The sequence below is a fragment of the Acomys russatus genome, chromosome 7 (assembly GCF_903995435.1).
Source record: "Acomys russatus chromosome 7, mAcoRus1.1, whole genome shotgun sequence".
Lineage (NCBI taxonomy): Eukaryota > Metazoa > Chordata > Mammalia > Rodentia > Muridae > Acomys > Acomys russatus.
In genome coordinates, this window is record NC_067143.1 from 52,745,512 (window position 1) to 52,772,226 (window position 26,715).

Genomic DNA, 26,715 nt, shown 5'->3' on the forward strand with positions numbered 1-26,715 from the left:
AACACAGAAGAGCCTGCCCTCTTTCCCTTCCTTCCTCTCTTAGTGTAGGCTTGGGGAGGGATATGGGACACACAAACTCAAATCCTTATCCTTGTAAATGTTCTATTCCCCCCTACACACACCCCAGACAGGATTTCTCTTGTAGAGGCTTGGCTGTCCTGGACTCACTTTGTAGACAAGGCTGGCCTCGAACTCACACAGATCTGTAAAAGTAACTTTTATTCTTGTCTCAGTTGTAGTCTGGGAGGCTTACTGCCTCCTTCTGCTAACCTAGGCCTAGTCTTGGAAGCTTCTAGCCTCTGTACAATCTACCTAGGCCTAGAATGTTTTCAGCCTCTAAGATTTACTGCTTAATAAACTCACCCTTGCTTGTTCTTTCTGAGCTCTCAGCTGGCTGGTTCAACTCAGCTGTTCCTGCTCAGACTCTTCTCCCAGCTGACTCATTTAATCTGGCTTTTCTCTTGGCCTCAAACTAACTCAGCAATCTGCTGTAATATGGCTTCTCGTTTTCTAGCTTTGTCTGTCTTTACCTGAGTTCTCTCTCTGCACCCCATGTCTCTATTATGGTCCTGGTAAAAACTGCCTCCTCTCTCTGAAAAACTGCCTCTTAAGTACTTCTCCTTTCCGTCACTTCTTTTTTTTTTTTTTTTTTTTTAAAGATATATTTATTTATTATGTATACAGTGCTCTGTCTGCATGCATACCTGCATGTCAGAAGAGGGCATCATATCACATCATAGATGGTTGTGAGCCACCATGTGACTGCTGGGAATTGAACTCAGGACCTCGGGATGAGCAGCCAGTGCTCTTAACCTCTGAGCCATCTCTCCAGCCCCTTTCCATCACTTCTTGTGAAAGTTGGGCATATCCTATTCTGTCAAATCCTCTCTGATTCATCACCTTTTCTGCCACTCAGTTAGACATCACTTTCAAACATTACAAATTAACTTTACCTTTGTTTGGGATTAAAGGCATGTGTCACCATGCCTAGATCTAAGCTTTTCTTTACCTGATACTTGCTCTATATCAGCCTGGCCTTGGACTCAGATCTGTTGGCCTCTTTCTCCTGGATTAAAGGCATGTTTGTTGGATGGATCCATTCTAGTTGGATGACACAGACCTAGAAGGTCTTTGGATGTGATCTCTTGCCAGCCAGATCACATAGACCTAGAAGGTCTTTGGATGTGATCTCTTGGCAGAACAGCCATGTTCTGAATTAACATTCCTCTACAGAGATCCGCCTGCCTCTATCTTCCCAAGTGCTGAGTTAACATGTACCACCATACTTGGTTTAATGTTCTACCTTTCAGTACATCCCTACCTGATACATTGGGGCTGGAGAGATGGCTTAGCAGTTATGAGCACTTATGGCTCTTTCAGAGGACCTGGGTTTGGTTCCCAACACCCATATCAGGCAGCTCTCAACTGTAGTTCCAGTTCCAGGGGATTTTATGCCCTCTGACTGACCTCTGTGAGTACCTGCACTCACATGGTACACATAAACTCATTCAGGCAATAAACAAACAAGTAGATAAATCAATCAATCTTTAAAATATTTCTATCAGTGCAAGACATATTATTGGATAGGACTGCTTTAGACTGTCCATCTAGAAAAAATGAAGGTTCAAAAATGTACAGCTTTGTTAATTTTTATGATTATTTTCTCAGTAGTTCCTTTTAATTTCTTCTGAAATAATAACAATGTTAGTTGACTATTTAATAAAGAACTGTATATATAGATCCCTAATCTGTAAAGAAAATCCTTATAACAACAAAAAATATATGTTATTGTCAGGAGTTGGGAGAAAGGCAGGAGATTACCCAAAAAGATATAGTTGGAAGTAATGAAAATCTTTAGCTGGGGCTGGTGGCACACACCTTTAATCCCAGTACTTAGGGAGGCAGAGGCAGGTGGATCTCTGTGAGACCAGGCCAGCCTGGTTTATAAAGAGAGTCCAGGACAGCCAAGGCTACAAAGAGAAACCCTGTCTTAGAGAAAGAAAGAAAGAAAGAAAGAAAGAAAGAAAGAAAGAAAGAAAGAAAGAAAGAAGAAAGAAAGAAAAGAAAGAAAGGAAGAAGAAAGAAAACCTTTACATCTTGATTATGGAATTGTAGTTGCTTGTTTAATTGAGTATTTTTTTTTTTTAGGATTCAGAACTATATTCCTAAAAAGAGTAAATTTTACTATATGTAAATTCTACTTAAATATTTTTAATATACCATTATTTTCTGTTTTGAAATTAGAGGAAACTGGGGCTCAGAATGGTTAGGACACTTTTCTTTGGTTTTCAGTTAACGAGTGGTAATTGCAGAACTTAAACCTGAATCTGCGTGACAGTAGAATTTAAGATTTAGCAGATGGCTTCCGGTCTGTCCCTGAAGTCATGACCAGTGTGCAGATTCTGTTGCAAAAGGCTAATCCCTCAGAAGCAGGGACTCTGCTTTCAGCAGTTCCCCAGATACAGCTGTTGTAGTCTTATTTTAATTTTTTGTTTGCTTCTTTACGTTTGAAGCTGAATCTTACTGTGTACCCCTGTCTAGCCTTGAACTCACAGCAGTCCTCCGCCTTAGCTTCCTCAGTGTTGGGATTATAGCTCTGCATCACCATACCTGGCTTATTCCAAATATTAGACCCTGGCAGATGTCTTTTCTGTCAGTTACTGGTTTGGGTGTGAATGATGTTGTTAAATTCATGCCATGGTGGCCTGTGTCTGTCTGTGGCTCTCATTTGGGGACAGCAGGAGACTTGTTTCGCAGCTGATGAGTTTGACTATGAAAAGCATTTCACATTTTGTCCAATGAGCAGCACGGGGTGTGTTCTCAGTAGGAGAGAGTGTACAGATGTTTATAGGGCCAGCTGTGCTGCCCAGCACATGTTTTAGTCTGTCTCATGCTGCTGTAACAGTGCCACAGATTGAATAGCTTACAACAAGGAGACATTTATGTGCTCACTGGTCTGGAGTTGGGAAGTTCAGTAATGAGGTGCAGGTGGTTGGCAAGGGGTTTCCTGCTGTGCCATTCCGTGGTAGAAGAGCAGAAGAACAAAACAAGAGCACGAGAAACCGTTTTCATCCTTTTATGATGACCCCTCTCTCAGCGTTGATCAGTTCATGAGAGCAGATCTTTCATGGCGTCTTTAACATCCCACCTCTTACTGTTACAGCAGCCATTAAGTTTCCTACACATGCTTTACAGTGGATACTGCATTCGTGCCATCACGGCATGTTAAGAACCTTACTTAACACTGGCTTATTAGGCAGAGAACTGGTTACGGAGAAGGTCCACGTTAGGGAAAGTGTTCAAGCAGTTGTCTGTTCAAGCATAGCAGCATTATTCTCACATATCATTGTTTACATCTGCATATCATTTTACAATTAGCAAGTGAGGTGTTTTTTGTTTGTTTGTTTGCTTGTTTTTCTGAGGCAGGGTTTCTTTGTGTGGCTCTGGCTGTTCTGGACTTGCTTTATAGACCAGGCTGGCCTTGAGCTCAGAGATCTGCCTGCCTCTGCCTTCTGAGTGCTGGGATTAAAGGCGTGTACTACCTTGCCTGGCTATAATTAGCAAGTAAATTTAACATCAGAGTTTAATTCTCAGCTCTAGTTGTGAAAATGCTGTTTTTGCTAAATGGAGCTGAGAAAGCACATACCTTCTTTAACACATACCCTCAAGTTGTGGCTTCAATCTGTAGACTAGTATAATGGCCCTGTCAGTCCTAGCCGAGGCTTTGCAGGTATTGTTTAGATTTATGAAGGTTTTAGATTCTGAAATTGACCAGTGGCATTTCCTGTTTGCCTGTTTGATAGTCCTAGTGTCCTGTCCTTGGGACCCATCAATTCTCTACCTTTTATTCCAGAACCCTGAACAGATTTAATTAATCACAGAGCCATTGTCATCAAGCCAGATGTTCACTGCTTGCCTTCAGCATTTAACTTGTTCCCTAACCTGAGGTGCAACAGAAGTTAATGACCTAAAAAATTGCCCATCTATCATGTAAACCTAGTTAGGAGAGAATTGTTTAATTTTATGGAGTGTAAGTAATATATCTGGAGACACATATTCAAACATGTGTAAGATATGGCTCTCTAAACAAGAAGGGACAAATTGGCTGGCTAATAGAGCTTAATGGCAGGTTTTCCATTAATCAGAATGGAGAATGTCCTTCATTAAGATAATTAACAGAGCATTTGTGCAGGTGATAATTATTGCACACAAACTTGCAAGTTTATTTTTTTTCCCTTGAATAAATTTGGCAAGAAGTCTTACGTACGCTTCTTTTTTTGCTTAAGATGGTTAATGGTATCAAATTCCCTCTTTGGGGACCATCAGGATGGCTCAATAGGTAGACATGCTTTCTGCTAAGTCTGACAGCCTGAGTTCTATCCCTGGGACCCACATAATGGAAGAAGAGACCTAATTTCTGCAAGTTGTCCTCCGACCTCTACATGGCACTATAGCATGTGCGTGCATGCATGCATGAGCACACAAACAGATGTAGTAAAAATTACTCCTTTCTTTCTTTAAAGCTGTTAGTAGCTTTTATCTTATCCTCTGCAGGCACAAGGAGTAGGCAAGACACTTGCTGTTTCCTCCTTCCAACGGGCTAGATGCTAACCACCAGGCAACCCAGGCTCCCTTGATGAACTGTAGAGTGTGTCATTTTCCAGCTTTGTGAGTTAGCATCAGTAGAAATAGAAAGGACCTGAGAGGTCAGCTAATCCATTAACATCACATTGAAATTGAAAGAGGAAAAGTGATTTGGCCAATGCCTTACTAATGTCAGAACTCTTTAAGGAATACTGGGACTAATACTAAACTTGAAGGCGTAAAATGGCTGAGTTGACATTAGATGTGTTATATCCCTTCTCTGCTCTTTCATTCTTCATCCATTTCATTTGTAAAGTGGGAAAAGTATTACACTATTTAGTCCTTTGGTCCTAACCCCGATGCTTCCCTTTGAGCATAACTGAAGGCTTTAGAAGAGATACACAGGGACAATTAATAATCAATGCTGTTTTCTTTGTACTTTCTGTAGGATCCTCAGTCTTCCACAATGAACCCCGTTTACAGCCCCGTGCAACCTGGGGCTCCTTATGGCAACCCTAAGAACATGGCCTACACTGGTGAGTGGTATAAGAATGGACTGCTGTTTTTCAATTCTTTGAATTTTAGTTGTTTTTACCCCCAATACCCTTCTTCACCCCCTCTTCCACGAATGGATCCAATTTGCGGAGTGACCTACAGTTTACTACAGGGCTCCAAAAACGCTGACAAAACTTGAGAAGCTAGAAAACATATAGCTAAGGTCCAGTAGTGATGGGAGTGACAGAGTCTCAGTAAGTAGCTCTGTCCTGGGACTCACTATGGAGACCACGTTGTCCTGGGACTCACAGAGATCTAGAAGCCTCTGCTTCCTGAATGCTGGGACTAAACTGTGCCACTGGCAGAAGTAACTTTCTTGGTTAAGGGTTATCAACAAGTAGGATGGAGGAAACTTAGCTTGTACTGAGCACCTGTCATGGTCCTAGCTTGTGGTAGGCACCTTTAGTACCTCATTTCATTTTTATTTAATTTATTTATTTTGAAAATGGATGTGTGTGCGTGCGTGTAGTTGGTTCTTCTACCACATGGATTTTGGGGAGTCAAACTCAGGTTATTGAGCTTTTTACAAGGGTCTTAAACTGCTAAGCCATCTCTCTAGGCCCTCACTTTCATTTTAAAGTAAATCCTGCAATGTAGCTTATTATCACCATTTCACACATGCGAAAATCAAAGTCATAGTGGACACCACAGAGTCAAACAAAATTAGTTAATTGAACCCAAGTTAGTTGATTCTGAAGACTGGTTTTTTGTTTTATTTTGTTTTTTTGATGTTTCGAGACAGGGTTTCTCTGTGTAGCCTTGGCTGTCCTGGATTCACTTTGTAGACCAGACTCGAACTCACAGAACCCTCCTGCCTCTACCTCCCAAGTGCTGGGATTACAGGCATCCGCCACTGCACCTGGCTGACTGATTTTATTTTTAAACTCTTACATTGCAGTGTTTTGTTTTTCTTCTGTTTTTATATATGTCTGTTGGAGAATGTTGTTATTAGATTCTAGAGGGCTTCTCTACCCTGGCTAGTTCCCAAATAATTGAAACAGAGACCTCTTGGATTTATAAAAGCTTTAAAGCACAGTAACTGGGCAGGTATCAACCCTCTAAGCTATTTTGCTATTTCCCAGCTACACATGCCAAGGTACTTGCCATAATAGTTTCTACCTGGTTCGTTTCTCTTCCATCAGTCTGTCCTCATGGCCACGTGCTCACGGTTCTTTCTGCCCCATGGCAACTTCCTCCTCTCCAGCTTCTTCTCCTGCTATATCTATCTTCTGTTTCCTCTCTCCTCCTCTTTTCCTTGTGATCCCTCTCAGACCCCAAGCCTGGGAACCTAAGCTCTGCCTACCTCTCTTCTGCCCAGTCACAGGCCTCAGGATTTTTTAACCCCCTCTGGAGACAGACTTTCTCTGTGTAGCCTCAGTGGTCCTGGACTTGCTTTATAGACCAGGCTGGCCTCGAACTCACAGAGATCTGCTTGCCTCTGTCTCCCTGAGTGCTGGGATTACAAGCATATGACAGGGCACCTGGCTAGGCTTCAGCATTTTTATTAACCAATCAACTTTAAATTAGGTAGAGCAAGGTTTACACAACAAAGACACATATATGGGAGAATGTGCTTGTCTTGGCAACAACCAGATCTTGGGTGCCGGTAATTAACATTAGAATACATAGCACAGATCAACCTCTAACATTTTGTTTAGAATGTTATTCACTGACTATCTCACCTTATTTCTCAAGAAATTAACCTTGAAACCAAGCATGGTAGCTCACACGTACAGTTGGGAGCACTTGGGAAGCTTAGGCAGGAGAATTTCCATGAGTTTGAGGCCAGCATGGGCTACTGTAAGGCAGGCAGCATAAAGTAAGTGCCTGGTAACAGTTACTTTTATTTCTAGGTAAAGGTAGGTAGGATGTGCAGCAATGGAATTGAATGAAAAAAATGTATTTTACACATCACAGCCTTCAAAAATATTGAATAGATATCAAGATAAAGTAATGTTATGAATAAAGACATTGTTACAAGGTATGGTTGAGATTGGAGGATATAGCTCACTGGTAGAATCAGACCCAGTGTGAGAAGTGCTAGAACCTCTGGCACAAAAACGAATGTATAGCCATTTCTTGACCATAGAAAAGAAGTGGTGAAGAGAAAAAGTAGCTAAACAGTTTGGTAGTAGGATTGGAGTTAGAAGAATGGGAGTTTTGTTCTAGCATAGAGCCACTGACAGAGTGGAAGCTGTGAACTATGTCAGTTCTCTTTAAATTCTCCTTGTATTCCTCCTTTAGATCCCCCTGCCTGATGAAAGGCATGTGCCCCAGTTGAGTCATGTTCTTAACTACTAAGCTATCTCCCCATTGTTTTTTATTGTGCTGAGGAATAAATCTAGAGCCTTGTACATACTAGACGAATACTTTACCCTGAGCCACACACTCAGCCTCAACTGTTTATTTTTTTTAAGTTAATAAAACAAGTCACAATAATCTATATCCAAATAGTACTCTGAATTATATTGAAAGTTCGGTTTGATAGGATTGTAGCAGTTAGTTATCTTTTCATCTCACCTGTTGTGTTTATCACATCTCTCTTGTTCTTATTAATTTTCCTAGTTAAATATTTTGCTTGAACTAGATTGTATGTTTATTTTAATAAATTTATTTCCAGTAGCCAGGACACATGGGGCAGACCTAGCTCAGGGAACTTGTTGCTTTTTCTCTTCCCAGTTCAGGGTGTTCCCAATAAAGTAAGTTCTTTTGCCAGAAGCAACTAAGCTGTTTTGGCCTGCTGCCTTTCTGGCTAACTTCATTCTTAGCAATTGCTAAGCTTGAGAAGGAAGGAAACAGTTACACTTGTTGATTTGCACTAAAAAGACCAGGCAGCATGTTATTTTGGAAAAGGGAACAAATTTTTTCTCTGTTGAGCTTGTGTTAGAATATGGTAGTGCATTTTAATTGAATGAACAGCTAAGTTCAAAATTCAGCTCTGTCAGTGAATACTTGGATGACTTTAGACAGTTACTTACCTTCTCTAAAAATGACATTATGGATATTTACTAGGATGATTGTGAGAATTAAATTAGATAATTTATACTTTTGAGGGAGAGAAGAAGTTTTTGTGTGTCTACTAATCAGTGAATATTATTATCCTGGAATTAAAATTTTTCTGCTAGTCTGGAACCCTGCAAGTAGCTTAAATAACACACAAGCAATACACATTCAGCTTTTGCTTAGACTAACTAAACTTTCAAATTCCTAGACTTTTCTTTTAAGTTCATTTTCCTGTTTTTGTTTTTGTTTGTTGTTACTGTTTTGAGACAGGGTTTCACTGTGTAGTCTTGGCTGTCAAGAACTCTCTCTGTAGACTAGGCTGGCCTTGAACTTAACAGAGTTCAGCCTGCCTCTGCCTCCCGAGTGCTGGGATTAAAGGCCTGTGTCACCACTGCCCGGTTTCATTTTCCTATTACATCATTATACTTTTTGATTTATTCATAGTTTTCTTTTTAAAATTTTTATTTATTTTATGTGTACAAATGCTCTGTCTGCATATATGTCTACATGCCAGAAGAAGGTATCAGATCACATTATAGATGGTTATGAGCCACCATGTGGTTACTGGGAATTGAACTCAGGACCTCTAGAAGAGCAGACAGACAGTGCTCTTAACGTGCTGAGCCATCTCTTCAGCCCTATTAATTTATTTTATTAAAACTGACAATGAGACTCTTGGTGTTTGTTTGTTTGTTGAGACAGGGTTTCTCTGTGTAGCCTTGGCTGTCCCGGACTCACTTTGTAGACCAGGCTGGCCTGATATTTACAGAGATCCTCCTGCCTCTGCCTCTCCCAGTGCTGGGATTAAAGGTGTGTGCCACCATCCCGGCTCACAGAAACTATTTTGAAACAAAGACCATTGGTTATAGGAACCTGTTACAGAGGCTGATATGAGCTCATTGGTGAGAGAGGTGTTGCTAGGTGATATGCTTATTTGGAATAATGTAGTCTTGAAGAACATTTTGCAGTAAATCCTGTAAAAGCATGTGTGCAGGAATTTCTTATGACATACCCTACTACAGACAGGTCCATATAGACTCCATCTTCATGGATTCTTGGCTCCATTTTGTTAGGTTTGATGTAAGCAACTGTATTCCAGAATCAAAATTCTACTACTAACAGGCTGTGGCACATTGGTAGAGTTATTTTAACCTTTCTGAATTTTAGTTTTCTCAACTGTAAAATGAGATAATGACCTAAACCTGTGGTTGGTTCATGGGTCTTTATTGGCCCCTAGCACAGTCCCTAGCTAACGGTTGTTGTAAAGCATAGCAATGAATATATCTTTGTAGAGAAAAGAGATTGGAATGTAGAGATGGTTATTTAGAACTGTGCAGTGGCTGGAGGCGTAGCTCAATGGGCAGAAGGCTTTCCTGGCATGCACATGGCTCTGGGTTTGATCTCCAGTGCTGCAAGAGAAAAACCAAACCAAATCCACTATGTGAATGTGATAATATCTGATAAGTTATTACACTTTTGTGCCTCAATATATATTCTACAATAAAAACACAATAAAAGGTATGGAAGCTTTTTTTCACAAGAAGGCAAAGAGTAATAAGTGTAACTGTGCCAGCCATCAACTTGCTATGTAGGTCCAAACCCCATTGAAAAAATAATTGCAAGATTTAAGAACATATGAAGCCTTTATCCTACCGTTATATAAATGAAAAGATGGAGAATTCAGTGCTATGTAGAAAATGATCTATCTGAAGAGCTGGGTTTGATACCTATGGCATCCCGCTCTGGGCTGTGTATTTACTGTCTCTCACCCACAAGGTAACAAGTAAGGTTTTGTCTTCTTTTTCCCATATTCTGTTGCAGGTACTCCCCACTCCTTTGCTGCCTAGATCCAGTTACAGTGCTCTGCAAACTTTCAGGTTTCAAACAGTATGTAGCAAACAACATGTCCATATGCTACAAATACTTCAGCTGGGTGTGATAGCACGTAACAATAATCTCAGCACTCTGGAGGGAGAGGCAGCAGTATTCGGAGTTCAAGGGCAGCTCCAGCTTAAAGACCATTGCCCCCCACCCAACAAACAAACCAAAAAAAATAGCCGACAAACAAACCCTCAATATGATACTCTTAACTTCCCATTCCTCTCTTCCTCCTCCTTTTTTTCACTAACAGGTCAGCCAGGACTACATAGGGACCCTGTCTCAAATAAAAAAGATGTATCAGTTTATCAATGAGAAGTCCTTGATAATTAATGAAACTGTCAGCCTATAAATACAGCACATGAGCTGACATGTCAGTATGACTAAGAAAATAGTCTCTTCAGTGGCCAGCACAATGCTCAATTCTCTGTCTGTCTGTCTGTCTGATTACCTAGTAGAGCTTTTAAGATTATCTGGCAGCTGTACTTCATATGCATGTGAGGGAGGCTATATGTCAGTGTCAGTTGTCGTCCTCAACTGCACTCTACCTTATTTTTTGAGATAGGCTTTTTAACTGAACATGGAGCTTACTGATTTTCAGTTAGCCTGGCTGTCCAGAAAACCCAGGAATCCCCCTATTTCCACTTGCCCAGAGCTGGGATAGCAGCATTCAGCCATGCTTGGATTTTTATGTGAGTGCCAAACTTAGGTCATTACATTTGCAAAGTGAGCACTTTCTGATGGAGCCATTTTCCCTGTCTGGTGCTCTGTTCTTTTTTGTTGTTGTTTGTTTGTTTTGTTTTGGTTTTGCTTTTGTTTTTTTTGAGACTGGGTTCCTCTGTGTAGCCTTGGCTGTCCTGGACTCGCTTTATAGACCAAGCTAGCTTCTGACTGACAGCCGGCCTCTGCCTCCCTGAGTATTGAGATCAAAGGTGTGCACCACCTAGACTCGCTTTGTAGATCAGGCTGGCCTTGAACTCACAGTGATCCATCTGCCTCTGCCTCCCCAGTGCTGGAATTGAAAAGTGCTCTGTTCTTTACCCAGAATTTCCCCCAAGGCTTTCTCATTTAATTTAAAAACAGCTTTAGAAAGATAGCTTTCTTATTTTCCAAGTAAAACAACTGGGGATCAGCTTCAAGGTCATACAGTACAGCAAAACCTAAACTAACCACAGATTTTTGTGAATTACAAAGTAAGTGCTTTTACTGCTCTGGAGTATGTGGCCATATCTTGGACACCACAGTAATTAGCATCTCAGATGAGCCAGGAAATCAAATTCAAATCCCTTGAAATTGCTAACACTCCTTTGATGTTGAAGCTGGTTTTCTCTGTTCAGAAAAGACTCCTCAAATCATTTAACTTTTTCAACTTCATTGAGGAAGAACCTCATGGAACGAACTGTCTTTACTGTAGTCATGGGCACTCCTTATTGTTAAGCCTAATGGACTGTTTTTAGAGCTCATCTTAATTTGAGACTTCTATTTCACCTGATACCCTTACTGCCTACTTCCTCCTTTTCTTTCTTTTACTCTTTCCTCTTTTCTTTTTTTTTTTTTTTTTTTTTTCATGGGGGCCGTGAGGCAGGACAGTTTCATGTATCTCAGGCTAGCTTCAAACATGCTGTGTCAAGGGATGACTTTGAACTTCTTTCTAATCCTCCTGCCTCTACTTACAGGCATACATCACCATGCCTGGATTTATGTACTGCTGAGGGGCAAGCTGAGGACCAGCACTCTACCAACTGAACTATATTCCCAGCACCTTTCTTTCTCTCTCTCTCCCTGAAAAAAGAAATCTTTTTAACACGTATTTGTTGTGGTGGGGCACATGTCAGAGGACAACTTGCAGGAACCGTCCCATGATTGAGCTCAGGTCATCAGGTTTGGTGGCAAGTGCCTTTACCCATTGAGCCATCTCACCAGCCTCTTCCTTCTTCCTCCTTAAAGCAAACTTCCCTTGCTTTTATTGAAACTGCTACAAAACTTGTTTATTTTTGTTTTTATTTTACTTCTGCAGTTCCTGAGTTGTAGTCTCCTTTCAGGGGTTTCTTTGTTTACCCATTGAAAGTTGTTGCCGCCTAAAGGCTCAGTTGCTTGCTATTTAGAGACTGATTTATAGTGAGGTAGACACTTTCTCTAAACTCCAGATTAGTTTATGCTAGCTGTCTTTCAAATATCTCTATGATTGCCTCAGTGCTCAGACCTATGTTTAAAACTGAGCATATTACTTTATCTTTCCCTTACAACCCGTCTTTTCCTTTCACAGTCTGTGGCTTCTACCACCCTCCACCTGTTCTGTCACATCAGAAAATACTGACCTTGATAGACTTTTCTCTCTCATGCATGCACATGGGTATGCGTGTGTCTTGCTAGGATATAGAAATCCTGAGTAGGCAAGGAAAGGCTCCTCAGTTGCACCCAGCAGCAGGGTGCAGGCAGAAGCAGAAGGAGTGTTACAGTCGTCATGTAACTTTAGCTCTGTAGGTGTTCTAGCCCCCTTAAAGTCCTGAAGAATCAGGATCATTGAGGGTAAAACTGAACTATATCCCCCCTTCTCTCTTTGCCCATCTTGCATCTCTCAGCTTGGCTTCTGAGATCCTTGGTCCTGAGGAGTTGACAGCTCTCTGTAACTCTTCTGGTGGCCAGAGCCTTCAGTTTTTCTTTTTTTATTTTTTAGTGAAGACAAAAGATTTTTTAGTAGAAATCTATTAGACTTAATTGGCCCATCTGTCTGGCTTTGTCTCCTGAGAGCTGGGATTAAAGGCACGTACCACCACTCTTGGCCTTTAGTCTTCTTTCTGCTCTCTCTTGTTTGTGTTTCCCTCACCTCCCCTTCCCCCCACCTCATGTGTATGCCTACATAACACATTCTGTGTGGCACATATGAGCCAACATTCATAAACACACACACATATACCATATAATACAATAAGGGCTGGAGAGATTGCTCAGCAGTGGGAGCACTGCCTGGGTTCATGTTCCAGCACCCATATGGCAGCTCACAACCACCTAACTCCAGTCTAGGGAATCCTGCACCCTCTTCAGGCCTCTGGGAAACCAAGCACCAGGCAGTACATACATACAGGCAGGCAAAAATATTCACACACATAAATACAAAGAAAATCTTTAAAATTAAATAAAATTCAGTAAAAACATAATAAAATTTGGATGTCGTTATTAGTTTACATTAATCATTGCTGCAGTTAGGTATTACAGTAATAAGTAACTACCATTAGTAGCTATCATTAAAGTGGCAGGGCCCTTTATAAACATTGTCTGTAGTTGCAATTTCTCAGGTAATTGTGTTTACTTAGTTACTTACTCATGTTACTTAGTTTCAACTAAGCAAAGTTCCCAGGGTCTTTCAGCTTATGAAAGTCACCTTAAGCAAAATATAAAGAAACCTGTAGAGGGTACAAGGTTCTTGTGTTCACAGATAAGCACTAGGGATACCAGGAATATTAACATGCAGTGTTGTCTCTTTAAGAGAAGTGATGGATACCTGTTTTCTACTAGAAGTGGATGTAATTAATTGTTAAAAGTTATTTTTATAGAACTGTGTTTGTTTCTCTATTTCTCAACCCAGCTATCACACAAATAATTGAGATTTTTAAAAATATTTTTTATTTTTTACACATACATTTATATTATTACACATATATAAGAAGCTACATACAGCAAGAAGAACCAGGAAGCAATCAAGAATTATATTAATGTTACATAGTGTTTTGGCTATTTGTATTTGGCAGCCTTGAAGAAAACATCTTTCCTATCTTGGTGAGTCTAAAATGCTGAATATAAATCAATATTTCTAATATCACATCTCTATCAATTTAAAACATCTATCTAGACCTAAAAACATCTTAACCCCTAAACAACTAATTGTAAAACTAAACTATTTGGTCTTCAACTCACTCCATCAGAGACTTGAGAAGGAATCAAATTAATTACCTGAGTAAACAGGAAATACAGGTTAGCAGCTTCCAAAGTGAAAAAAAAAAAAATGACATAGTTTGCTGCCTGAACAGTCTTTTATCTTTGTTTAATAATAATTTTCATAGAGCATGAACTGAGCAGTTATTAATCTATTCTTAACCCGCTAAGCTAATTTGGTTTCCTCCCAGCATACATTTCAGATATACTTGCATTTTGTAGTTCTTCTTGTTCCAGCTTCTTCTCCTGATGTTTCTTGGACCTCTGCCAGTTATTAAATCCCCTACTTCTTTTAACTCCTCCTCTGCTGGCTGGCAGGAAGTCCAGACCTATTCTCTCCTGTGCTCAGTGATTGGCTGTAAGCTGCTTTATTGGCATATCAGGGCACAATTGGGAAGCAGAGTTTACACAGCATTGAGACAGGAGATTCTCAGAACAAGGCTTGCAACCAGATATGGGGGGGGGGGGTTACAGAAATCATCATTTGATTTACACAATAACCTTATGCCTACAGTTAATAGCCTGGTAATCGCCGGGCATGGTGGTGCATGCCTTTAATCCCAGCAGAGGCAGGTGGTCACTGTGAGTTCAAGGGCAGCCTAGTCTACAGAGCGACTCTAGGACAGCCAAGGCTACACAGGGAAACCCTGTCTCAAAAAACCAAAAACGTAAAACAAACAAACAAACAAAAAATAGCCTGGTAATCTGTGTTGGCTGTAGGGCATGGCCAAACCCAAATCCTCTAGACTATTATTTTATCCCAGACTTTCTCTCCCTAGGCCTTTATCTTGAGCATTGCTTCTCAGTCAATAGAACCCATCCTTAGAGGAGATATGACATAAAGTTTGTAGCTTGGTGACCTCTACAGTGACCTAGACAACACCAGATCCTTTCCTAACCCCTTAAGCTGTAGAACCCATTCTTTTTTTTTTTTAAGTTTCTTTTCTCTTCTTTTTAAAAAAGATTTATTTATTATATATTATTATGTATATACAGTACTCTGCCTACATGTACACCTGCAGGCCAGAAAAGGGCATCAGATCACATTATACATGGTTGTAGGCCACCGTGTGCTTGCTGGGAGTTGAACTCAGGACCTATGGATGAGCACTCAGTGCTCTTAACCTCTGAGCCGTCTCTCCAGCCCCCTAGAACCCATTCTTATGGAAGAGGGCACTCATACTTTGCAAAAGAGTTTTGATGTAGTTATGCCTTAAGCTTTATTGTGATAATTGTTACCAGGAAACTTCATTTTAAAACTTGCACTATACTTAAATATGGCTAAAATAAACTGCTCAGTGTCAGCCGCTAGAGCAGTAGTCCTCAGCCTTCCTAGTGCTGCAGCCCTTATTACAGCAGCTCCTTATGTTGTGGTGACCCCCAGCTATAAAATTACAGTTTTGCTATGTAGCCTAAATGCTAAAATTATAAGCATGCACCACCATGCCCAGAATATGTATACTTTAAAAAAAAAAATCATCATTGGAAAACACACACAGTACAAAACTTCCCATTTTACTCATTTTTGAGAAACAATCTTCATGCTTACATGAGTATGTGCAGAGGCTAGAGGTCGTCCCTAGGTTTCATATTTCAGGAGCTGTCAACCTTGTTTTTTTGAGACAGTCTTTCACCTGTCTTGGAACTTGCCAAGTGGGCCACACTGGCTGGCCACCTTCCCCCAAGAGTCTACCTGTCTCTACTTTCCCAGCACTGGGATTACAAGCAAACCAGTAAGCAGCACTCCACTGTGGCCTCTGCATCTCAGCTCCTGCCCTGACTTCCTTGGGTAGTTGACCTAAAGCTGAAGTATAGACCCTTTCCTTCCTGGGTTGTATTATCCAAGTTTTAATTGTAAGTGCAAGAAAAACAAAGTCTTAACCCTGTCATGAGCCAGAAAGTGCTTACACTGGGGTACTCCATGTTGTTAACTACTGAGTTGTCGGTGAATTTAGGTTGATTGAATGAATAAATGACTGAGTGATTGAACTGCTGAAAATAAAGCCTTTTCAGAGGTCTGTAAGTATCTGAAAATCAACCTCAGAGTTTGCAGTAGACATTTTGTCCGGAGTCCCTTCTCTAAAGCTGATTTATATTAGTGCTTCTCCTGTGTGCTTTAGTACTGGAGGGGAGGAGCTTGCACAGGCTGAGGCCCCAGGCAAGGCTAGGAAAAACATGCAAAAAGAATGTTGGGAGTTATAATGGAGTAAGTATCATAATTACTGAACTTCTTAGAGATAGAGAGACTTTTCCAACACCTAGACATGCCCAGTTGTGGGTATCCAGGCTCTGGATTGATCTGTACTTTACAGCAGTGGTTTTTTGTCATCCAAGCCTCGGAACTTGGTAGAGATATCTTGAGACTCAACCCAGACTCAGTGAATGGAAACCTCTGGGGATGGTTCTTCGAGAATTCTGTTCATCACAGACTCTATATAGATGGCTACAATTTAGTAAGTGTTTGGTAGTTGCGCTCTTTTCCAATAGTATCATAATTCTTCTGAGTTAAAGCAGCTTTAAAAGTGTACCCTGTGTCCTATAAGGTACCCTTTCTCAGATTACAAGCTCTGTGAGCAGGCTGCCAAACCTTGGGTATTGATGGAAGCTGCAGTTTCCAACAGCACAGCTAATAATTCTTTTTGTTTCCCTTGGACATTTTTGGGAAACTAAATTCTTAGCCCCTGAAATTGGTTGTAAAGGAGTCTTACTGCATAAAGTCAAAAGTGTGGTTACTTGAGAATTGCTCAGCTGGCGAAGAAGGTACTTGAAGTGTCCAAATTGGAGTTTTGCTGTTATTGATCCCAGCAGGAAAAGAAGCTGAAAAATCAATAGTACTTGGTCCTGTTTAAGGTACAAAACTCTATGTCATATTGCCTCCAACAGTCTGTATCTAGAGAGAGAAGTTTTGTAAGTTTGTGGTGAGAACTCTGTTGATTTACAATCTGCATGACAGGGGGCCGGAAAACGCCGTGGGGTATTATGATACAGGTATAGATGGACAGAGAGCTCAGGCCTTCCCTTCCTGAACACTAAGCTGGGAGCTACTCACAATTAGCTCTTTAGGCCACTTACACTATGAGTTCCCAGAGACTTGGGGTATGGAGCAAGCAGGCTGAGTGACCAATATTATTATAATCATTTGCTTCATTTGAGCTCTCATTTCCTACCAAGTCTAGTGCCTTGTCTCTTTACATAGCATTAGTTAAGTCAGACTAGGCTTGAATTCAGCTCCATCATTTGGTCAATATGTCTGTTAAATACCAGATCTTTCTGTGAAACTTGACTAGCAATATCTAGATGACTAAAAACTAGAGGACTTCTCTAGCCCATATAAGGCCCTGGGTAGCTCCAACCGGAGCACACATAACCCTGCTAAAGTCCAGAGGTGAGGTTAATGCAGACAGAATTAACTTTTTAGATAAGCCAGTGATTTCAAAACCAATATTCTCATGATTTTGAGCTTTTCCTTCTTGATCTGAGACATCTAAGATAGTTCTAGGCATTGTGTGTTTTGTGTAATTAAGGTTGTTTCTTTGTTTTTAAGAGTAGGGGTTAACAAGGACAATACATGTAGTAAACATCGAACCCCTACCCAGATCTAGCCAATGGACAGGACATTCTCCACAGCTGAGTGGGGAGTGGGGACTGACTTTCACATGAACTCTGGTGCCCCATATTTGACCACGTCCCTTTGATAGGGAGGCCCGGTGGCACTCAGGGGAAGGATAGCAGGCTACCAAGAAGAGACTTGATACCCTATGATCATATACAGGGGGAGGAGGTCCCCCTCAGTCACAGCCATGGGGGAGGGGAATAGGGTGAAAGCAGGAGGGAGGGAGGAATGGGAGGATACAAGGGATGAGATAACAATTGAGATGCATTATGAATGAATTAATAAAAATTAAAATAAAAAAACAAACATACCAAAAAAAAAAAAAAAAGAGTAGGGGTTAAAGAGATGGCTTAGTGGTAAATTGAATTGGCTACTCTTCCAGAGGCTCTGAGTTCAATTCCTGGTACCCAGAATCTACATGGCAGCTCACAACCTTAGCTCCAGTTCCAGGGGATCCAGTCCTCTCTTCTGATCTCCCAGGCACCAGGCATACATGCAGGCACTTAACATACATTAAACAAAACACCCATACACATAAAATGAATAATAGTATAAAAATGTTAAAGAGTATAGAAAGATATCAATAACACTCCCTTTCATTACTAAAGCAAAGACCTTGCCAGCAGATTTTTTTTTTTTTTTTTTTTTTTTTTACTATTTTTACTTATTTTTATTTTATGTGCATTGGTAGTTTGCCTGCATGTATGTCTGTGTGAGGGTGTCTGATTCTGGAGTTACAGACAGTTGCAAGCTGCCATGTGGATGCTGGGCTTTGAACTCTGGTCCTCTGGAAGAACAGTCAGTGCTCTTAACCTCTGAGCCATCTCCAGCTGGCCAGCAGAATTTTTTTGTATGTGTCATTATTGGAACTAAGCTACATGGCTTTCCTGGGCTTTAGAAAGGCTGGGAAAAGTTGCCCTTGGTGTTGCACGCCTATAATCCCAGCACTCAGGGAGGCAGAGGCAGGCGAATCTCTGTGAGTTCAAAGCAATCTCGGTCTACAAAATGAGTCTAGGACAGCCAGGGCTATACAGAGGAACCCTTCTCAAAAAACAAAGCAAAACAACAACAAACAAAACAAAAAGAAAAGCACAGCTGGGAAAAGGAGTATTTTAGCCTCAGTGGTAAGGGCAGACAAGGCAAAATTAGTTGAGAAGGAATGATGAGTTAGCCAGTCCATAGGAGCAACCACAATGCTTTGGCAAGTAAATTAGTGTTTGTCCCACTCTTACTCTGGCTTTCTTTTTGTCTTAAAGACAGGATCTTGCTTTGTAGCTCAGGCTAGCCTTAAATTTGCTGTGTAGTCCAAGCTGTAAATTGGCTTTTCTAGCCATTTTCCTCATCTGTGCAATAAAAATAATGGTAGTGCCTGTCTCACAATGGTATTGTGATGATTAAATGATCGTTACATAAAGGGTTTAGCATAAATACTGTGTAATAAGTAACATTAGTTGATTTTATTGATTTATTGATTTATTAGGATTGCTATGTCAGCTCTACAAAGTGACAAACCTATTTCATATATAAGAGGTGTGAACTGGGACACGACTCAGTGCTAGAACACTTAGCAAGCACAAGGCCCTGGGGTCTAGCCACAAAAATAAAACAAACCTCAAATATCAAGTAGCTGAGGCTCAGAACATGAGCATAACTTTGCTAAACTATGTTTCAAGTGACAAAGTTGGGATTAGACCTTCTCTCTAAATCTATGGAGTGGTTAGGTAACTTGCCTGGGGTCCTTGAGATACTCAGAGTGAGGTGTTTTCTTCTACACAGCATATTGCCTTTATGCAGAACTCTTGAATTTCCTGTTGCAGTTTCAGCTGATTAAGTTATAGTAAACCAAGCAATAGAATTCAGAAGATTAGATTGATCTAATTACTCAACTGTTAAGATGAAGCCATGAGTTAATTGTACTTCAGTGTACCTTTAATTCTATCCAGCAGGGTGCACAGTATCATTTGCATCATACAAAGTCAATTCAGCTGATGCCTCCTTAAGTGTTTAAGGGGTAAATGGGGGGAAAAAACTCACAGAAATAAAATTGTAGAGCCTCCTGTTCTCATTGTTATCAGATAGACAAGGTTCGAGTCTTACCTGTCTACTTTATGAACAAATTTCAGGGCCTCATGTTTTTTTCACATGTAAAACAAAATATGAAACTGCTGTAAGATATTTTATTGTTGTTTTGTTTTGTTTTTTGAGATAGGGTTTCTCTATGTAACCCTGGCTGTCCTGGAACTTAATCTATAAACCAGACTGGCTTCTAGCTCAGAGATCTGCCTGCTGTTGTCTCAAGAGTGCTGGGATTAAAGGCCTGTACCACTACCGCCCAGCATGAAATTTTTGTTGTGTTACATTGAGCTGTGTTTTTGTGAGTTGAGGAAGCAGATTGAAAATTTGATAAGGACTGAAAGGGACACATTCTTCTTATTGGGGCTTCACCATTGAGTTTTAAAGAAGGGCCCAGGCTGGTGATGTCTTTAATCTGAGCACTCAAAAGGCAGAGGCAGGTGAATCTTTGTGATTCAGGCCAGCATGCTCTACACAACAAATTTCAGGCTATCTAGAGCTTCGTAGTGAAACTCTGTCTTAAATTGAACAAACAAAATAAAAACACTGGGCATGTAGATTGTCGGTTAAGTATATAAGGCCCTGCATTTAGTTTAAGTATACAAAAGAGTGTTAAAAACACATATAGCAGTGTACACGTGTGTGCATACCAGCACACACAATGGGTTCAGTGTTTCTTTAAAACACTATGCTGATGGGCTCTTTCTACTAAACCTGATGACCTGAGTTCGGTTCCTGGGATTCACATGGTGGAAACAAAGAACTGATTTCTGCAAGTTGTCTCTGATCTTTACAAACATGCCAGGGGCTTCACTTTTATATATTGGTAAATTAGATTTATCACTCATTTATGATTTTTCCTTTTTGTCTTATCCAAGAAGTACTATTTTCCTACTTCCCTTTTTGATGGTTTCAAGGTTTTCATTTGTATGTGATTTTTTAGTTTGTTTTTTGAGAAGTCTCACTGTGTAACTCCCAGCTGTCTTACTTCATTCAGCCTTATGGGTAATGGAATAGGCATATACCACCAGGTTAAGGATTTTGTTTGTTTTATTTTGTCTTTTGAGACAGGGCTTGCTTTGTAGCTCAGATGGCTTGACTCTTGCTATATAACCTAGGCTGGTCTTGAACTTGTAATCTACCTACCTCAGCCTCTTGATTGCAGAGATTACAGGTGTGCTTTTTTATTTCTAAAATTAGAGAAGTAAGATGTGTGGGTGGAAGTCTAACTTATTTTTTATACGGAAAACTGTGTTTAATTAAATAGGAAGAGTAGTTTCCACTTGCTGCATCTCTTTAAATAGAATAATAAAGTAGAGTAGTTAACCTCTGAGGGAAAAGAAATTCATGGACCAAACCATCAATTTGTAAAATTAACCTTGGGGTTTTTTGTTGTTGTTGTTGTTATTGTTTGGTTTGGTTTGGTTTAGTTTTGGTTTTTCTCTGTGTAGCCTTGGCTATCCTTCCTGGACTCACTTTGTAGACCAGGCTGGCTTCAAACTCAGAAAGATCTACCTGCCTCTGCCTCCTGAGTGCTGGCATTAAAGGTGTGCACCACTATGCCGGGCTTAACCTTGTTCTTTTATCTGTTTAGAAAATAAATTGTTGAGTACTTCTCAAGTGCTTTAGTGTGTGGGGGGGGGGGGGCGGGGGAAGAAAACATATCCTGGGTTAGAGGTAGACTAAAAGGCCATCTGCTTTCTACTAAAATTTCTTCATTCCAGTGGATAAGAATCTAGAGATTTTTTTTTTTTTTTGCGAATTAAAGCCACAGTGGTGGCCTAATATTTATTAGATTGAATTATATTATTTATTAGGTTAGATTAGACTATATAACAGTTCACTGTTTTTAAAAGCCACGAACACGTTTCGGTACAATCTCTGTATCACACTACATGTTGAGTGACTTTTCACCTACATACATGACAACAAAGGGCTTTTAAATCAATATATAAGCCTGATATGGTGGTGCATGCATGGTTAGTCTATTAGCTCAAGCACAGCCTCGGCTGCTTAGCAAGACTGTCTCCAAGCAAACAAATAAAAAACATCTTTGATGACATGCTGCACCAGGCGAGGTGGTGACCACCTGTTAATCCTAGCACTGGGGAGGCAGAAGTAGGCAGATCTCTGTGAGTTTAAGGCCAGCCTGGTCCAGAACAGCCAAGGCTACATAGAGAAACCCCGTTAAGTCCTTGCATAGCAGAAGGCATTCAGTGTATGCTCTCAATTGCCTGAAATTCCAATTGTTAATAAGAGTACCAAGTGGCCCAGTGCACCTCTCGCAAGGTTGGCTGCCCAGGATGTTCTTGGCTACCGAGGCCATGGCCACTAAGTCTATTACACAGACGTGCAGGCAAACTATAAGCACCTTTCTGAAACATCTTTAGGTTCCTTTTAGTGCTAATATAGTGTAAGCACTACGTAAAAAAGTTGTCAGCACAGGAAGGAAAATCCAACATGTTCTGTGCAGAGCTTCCCCTGGATGTTTCTGCTTCGTGGGTGTGGAATCTGTGAATGTGGAGATCAGTAATTTGATTTAGGGGGAGAAATCTGAAGGGATTTTCTGATGCAACCGAGGCCAAGAAGGAGAGGGTGGGTGCACATGGGTTAGCTCTGCGTGTGGACGTTACCATAGTGGTTTAACCTGAAATATTCCTGGTCAGGCAGGGCGCACTGTGAATAAACGGTGTAGGGTGAACAGAGCCTTTGAAGAAGAGCTTCACTGAACTGGTAGGTCAGTTTTCTCCGGACTTTTGTGACCTCCCCAGTTCTGGCATAATTCCTCAGGGCTCTGGCCATCTTCTGGTAAGTCATGGGTTTTCGGTTGCCTTTCTTTTTGCCCCAAAGCTCAGCAAGCTTCTTCTTGTTTTTTGACATAAACTGAAAGACACCTTTGCTTTTATCGACCCATTGAATACAAGACGCCATCTCTGGATTACACAGGGACTCGAAAAGGTATTCAAACAGCCGAAGCTTCCTCCTGACTTTTCCTCCCTTTTGCTGGAGGAAGGAGGCTTGGAGCAGATGGCTTCCCGGTATGCTGTGCAGGGGTTGATGAAAACTTCCTTCCAAATAAAAGTCTGAAGAACCATTGGTGACACTTGTCCAGTTACAGGGTGCTTCTGCTATGGGTAACACTCCGTAGTAGTTGGAATTGTCTCTGACGTGCGGGTAGTGGTTAATGTAGGCCATGCAATTTTTATGTTCTGGGGAGTATTGAGCTTCTCCAAGCGAATGCTGTGTCAGCACTTTGAAGGCATCTTCAAACGCTTGGCCCAGCCTGTCTTGTTCAATCCAAGTCTGTTGCAACAACGGTGAAATGTAGGAGTTCATTGTTTATGAGTTAATTGAAGAGTGTTGGGTTCAGGAAGAAACTCAGTGGTAAATCACTTGCCTACTGGCTTGCAGAAGGCTAAGTTCTGTCCAGCGCAGCATGCGTGCACAACCTGTATGTGGCAGTACGGAAGGGAAAAGACTCCAGCACCTCTGGCCCACTGGAGATATTTTTAGATTGGTTAAAGAATTTCTCCTCTGAGGAGCAGCACACATTTGGCCTTCTGTACTTACTTACCTAGAAAAATTCTATTTTGATTATCTAAGCAGACTATTTTCTGTATATTTTAATGGTAGTGATGGTATTGTCTCTGTATCAAAAACATGGCCATGTAAGCGTGCTCTGGCTTTAGCAGCTTCTCAGCTGAGACAGTGGAGTGAGTGGTCAGGAAGCGGGTGGCTCTTCATGGGAGAACCTGCTTTTTCTTGAAGAAGTAACACCATTGTAGTACAGCACAGCACAGCATCTTTGTCTTTCCTGTGAGCACTCACAGTTAACACCTTTTACTGTTCCTCCAGAGCAGTGGTTCTTAGCCTTCCTTTTGCCAAGACTCTTTACTACAGCTCCCCATATTGTGGCAACCCCTCAACCATAAAATTTTTTTTGTTGCTACCTCATAACTGTAATTTTGCTACTGTTATAAATGTAAGTATGCAGGATATCTGATATCCAACTTCTGTGGAAGGGTCGTTTGACCCTCAAAGGGATCATGGCCTGGGCTGGAGAGATGGCTCATAGGTTAAGGGCACTGACTGTTCTTCCAGAGGTCCTGAGTTCAATTCCCAGCAACCACATGGTGGCTCACAACCGTCTACAATGTGATCTAATGATCTCTTCTGGCGGGCGGCATACATGTAGGCAGAGCACTGTATACATAATAATAAATAATTAAATCTTTAAAAAAAAAAAAAAAAGGATCATGACCTAAAGGTTGAGAACTGCTGCTCTAGAGCTTGCTAGAGCCTGTGTGAGGCTGGTAGGTGGGCCTTGAATCCCATATACTGGCTGCCTAAGATTCAGGTCTGATGAACGGGACCAAAGACTACAGGCCTCCACCTGTTAGGTCTGACTTATATTCTTCTCATCTGTCTAGCCTTTCTCAGCAGCTGGTCTCTCAGCTAATAAGAAGAACCTCAGATTCAGCAGTTAAGAACATGGGCTACTCTTCCAGAGTACTGAGTACCGAGGTTGAACTCCCAGCACTCACATGTCACATAGCAGTTCACAACCATCTAGCAGTAATATAATAATAATAACAACAACAATAACAATAACAGCAACAATAATTCAAGATCCAAGGAATCGGATCCCTCTTCCGGCCTCCTTCGGCCCCAGGCATGCAAATGATGCACAAACATGTATGCAGGCAAAACACCTCTTACCCCATATACCTAACAACCTCCTCCCATTTACTTTTCAAGCTAAAAGGTTTTTTTTTTTTTTCACTAATAAGCTATTCCCAATTCTCCCAAACCTGTTTTTCATTTCTGCATTATCTTTTTTTTTTTAAAGATTTATTTATTTACTTATTTATTACGTATATAGTGTTCTGCCAGCATGTACACCTGCATGGCCAAAGAGGGCACCAGATCTCATTATAGATAGTTGTGAGCCACCATGTGGTTGCTGGGAATTGAACTCAGGACCTTTGGAAGAGCAGACAATGCTCTTAACCTCTGAGCCATCTCTCCAGCCCCTTCTGCGCTATCTTGATGATATGTTTTGCCTAAGCTATTTTATGGACCATATTATTTCCCCATTAGACTATTAGATATGTTTTGCCTAGGTTATTTTAGATGGACCATAGTATTTCCCCATTAGACAATTAGATGCTCTAGAAAGGAAGTGCCTAGCCTAGTATCATGCTTGGTACAGAGTAAGCATTTGGTAGATGCTAAATATTGTGGTGGTAGTGGAGACTGTGATTGTGTGTGTTTACTTGAAAACACCTGACGAAAGCAACTTAAGAAGGAAGGGCTTTTTTTGGCTGTCAGTTCCAGAGTACAGTCTATCAGGATGGGCAAATTTGGGCAGCAGGAGTGTGAGGTAGCTGACACATTATATTCAGTCCAGAAGCAGAGTGAGATGGATGCCAGTCATCAGTTTGCGCTCTCCCTTTTATTCATCCAACACTCAGGGTAGAACTCTCTTCTTCACATAAACTTTTCCGGAAATATCCTCCTAGACATACTCAGGTGAAATTCCAAAGTGATTCTAAATCTAGTCAGATTGACAGTGGAGATTGATCCTAACAATGAGGAAATACGGAGCAAATCATGTTAAGTCATCACTGACCATCAGCAGAGCTTTGTTATGTCAGCTCAATTAAGTTTTTTCAAACCAGGAGGGAAAACACCAGCAGAAAAGTGAGTCAGGCAGAAACAAAATTTTAATTGTTATAGGATGGAAATTTGAAATCTAATCAGAGGTGAGGAGCCAGGAGGAGGCAAGATTGAGTGAACTGGGTGTTACATATTTGTACTAAAATGCATTAAGGAAGAATAATTGGTACCCTCGTGTCTCTGGGAGGCTATTTGAAAGCAAAGAGAATAAATGTGCTGTGAGAGAAGAATTGGACCAGTGGCAGAGGGGATGTTCCGAGTAAGATTCTTCACGTAAAGAATTTCAACCTCCAGAACTCTCCAAGAGGCCTGACTGCCTGGAGAGGTTCTTAGCAGCCCCATTAGAAAGGGTGCCAGGAGCCAGGTGCGGCTGTTGAGTGCCCAGCACTCACAGAGGCAGAGGCAGAGGCAGGTGGATCTCTGTGAATTCCAGGCCAGCCTGCTCTACAAAGCCAGTCCAGGACAACCAAGGCTACATAGAGAAACCATGTCTCAGGGGAAAAAAGAAAGAAAGGGTGCCAGCAGCAGTTGAGAGGCAAAGGCAGGTGGATCTCTGTTAATTTGAGGTCAGTGTGGTCTACAGAGCAAGTTGAGAAACTAGCTAAAAAAAAAGAAAGAAAAAGAAAAGAAAGGATGCCAGCAGAGGCTGTGTTACATTCCTGTGCTAGTGGCAAACTAGACTCATTTTCAAAACCTCTTCCAACTCTGTAATTCAGTACTTGTATGATATATTTCGATAATAGAAGCGTGACCTGTATTAAAGACTCCAAATGGGAAACAAACTAGCTTTTAAAACAGAACCACCACCACCACCATCACAACCACAACAACAAAAAACAGAAGTATCTTTTAACAAACTGACTCTCCAGCCAGGTGTGATGTGCATGACTTTAATCCCAGTGTTTGGGAGGCGGGGGCACTCAGGTCTACATTGAGAGTTACAAGACAGCCAGGGTGACCTAAAGAGACCTTGTCTCAAAACAGCTTCCTCCTCCTCCCCCCAGTTTTATCTCCAAAGTAATTCCTTGTTTTTTCTAGTTTTGAAGATAAAATATAAACAATTTTGGCAAGTAGACAGCAGTCAAATCTAGAGCTTTACACCGCGTAGACACATGCTTTGGGAAATGGGTTAGAGTTACTGTTGCTGTGATGAGACACCATGACCAAAGCAACTTGGAGAGGAAAGGGTTTATTTGGCCTACACTTCCATATCACTGTTCTTTGTTGTTGCTGTTGTTTAGTTTGTTTTTTTTCAAGACAGGGTTTCTCTGTGTAGCCTTGGCTGTCCTGGAACTCTCTTTGTAGACCAGGCTGGCCTCGAACTCACAGAGATCCACCTGCCTCTGCCTCCCTGAGTGCTGGGATTAAAGGTGTGCGCCACCATGCCCGGCTTCACA

The 26,715-nt window shown here is 41.1% G+C and overlaps 2 protein-coding genes across 4 annotated transcripts in view; one reads left to right on the forward strand and one right to left on the reverse strand.

Annotated features, from left to right (window-relative positions):
• Fam168a (family with sequence similarity 168 member A) overlaps nt 1–26,715 on the forward strand; it is a 123,287-nt gene that overhangs the window by 66,381 nt on the left and 30,191 nt on the right. For all 3 annotated transcript variants that reach the window (XM_051149057.1, XM_051149055.1, XM_051149056.1), the window contains exon 2: nt 5,033–5,120. In XM_051149057.1, the coding sequence (XP_051005014.1) occupies nt 5,051–5,120 (70 nt within the window). In that variant the 5' untranslated portion in view covers nt 5,033–5,050. The remainder of the gene's footprint in view (nt 1–5,032; nt 5,121–26,715) is intronic.
• LOC127192351 (transcription factor Spi-C-like) lies at nt 22,250–23,056 on the reverse strand. Its single transcript, XM_051149648.1, has one exon. It carries the CDS (start codon nt 22,973–22,975, stop codon nt 22,250–22,252), a length of 726 nt encoding a protein of 241 aa, XP_051005605.1. The 5' UTR covers nt 22,976–23,056.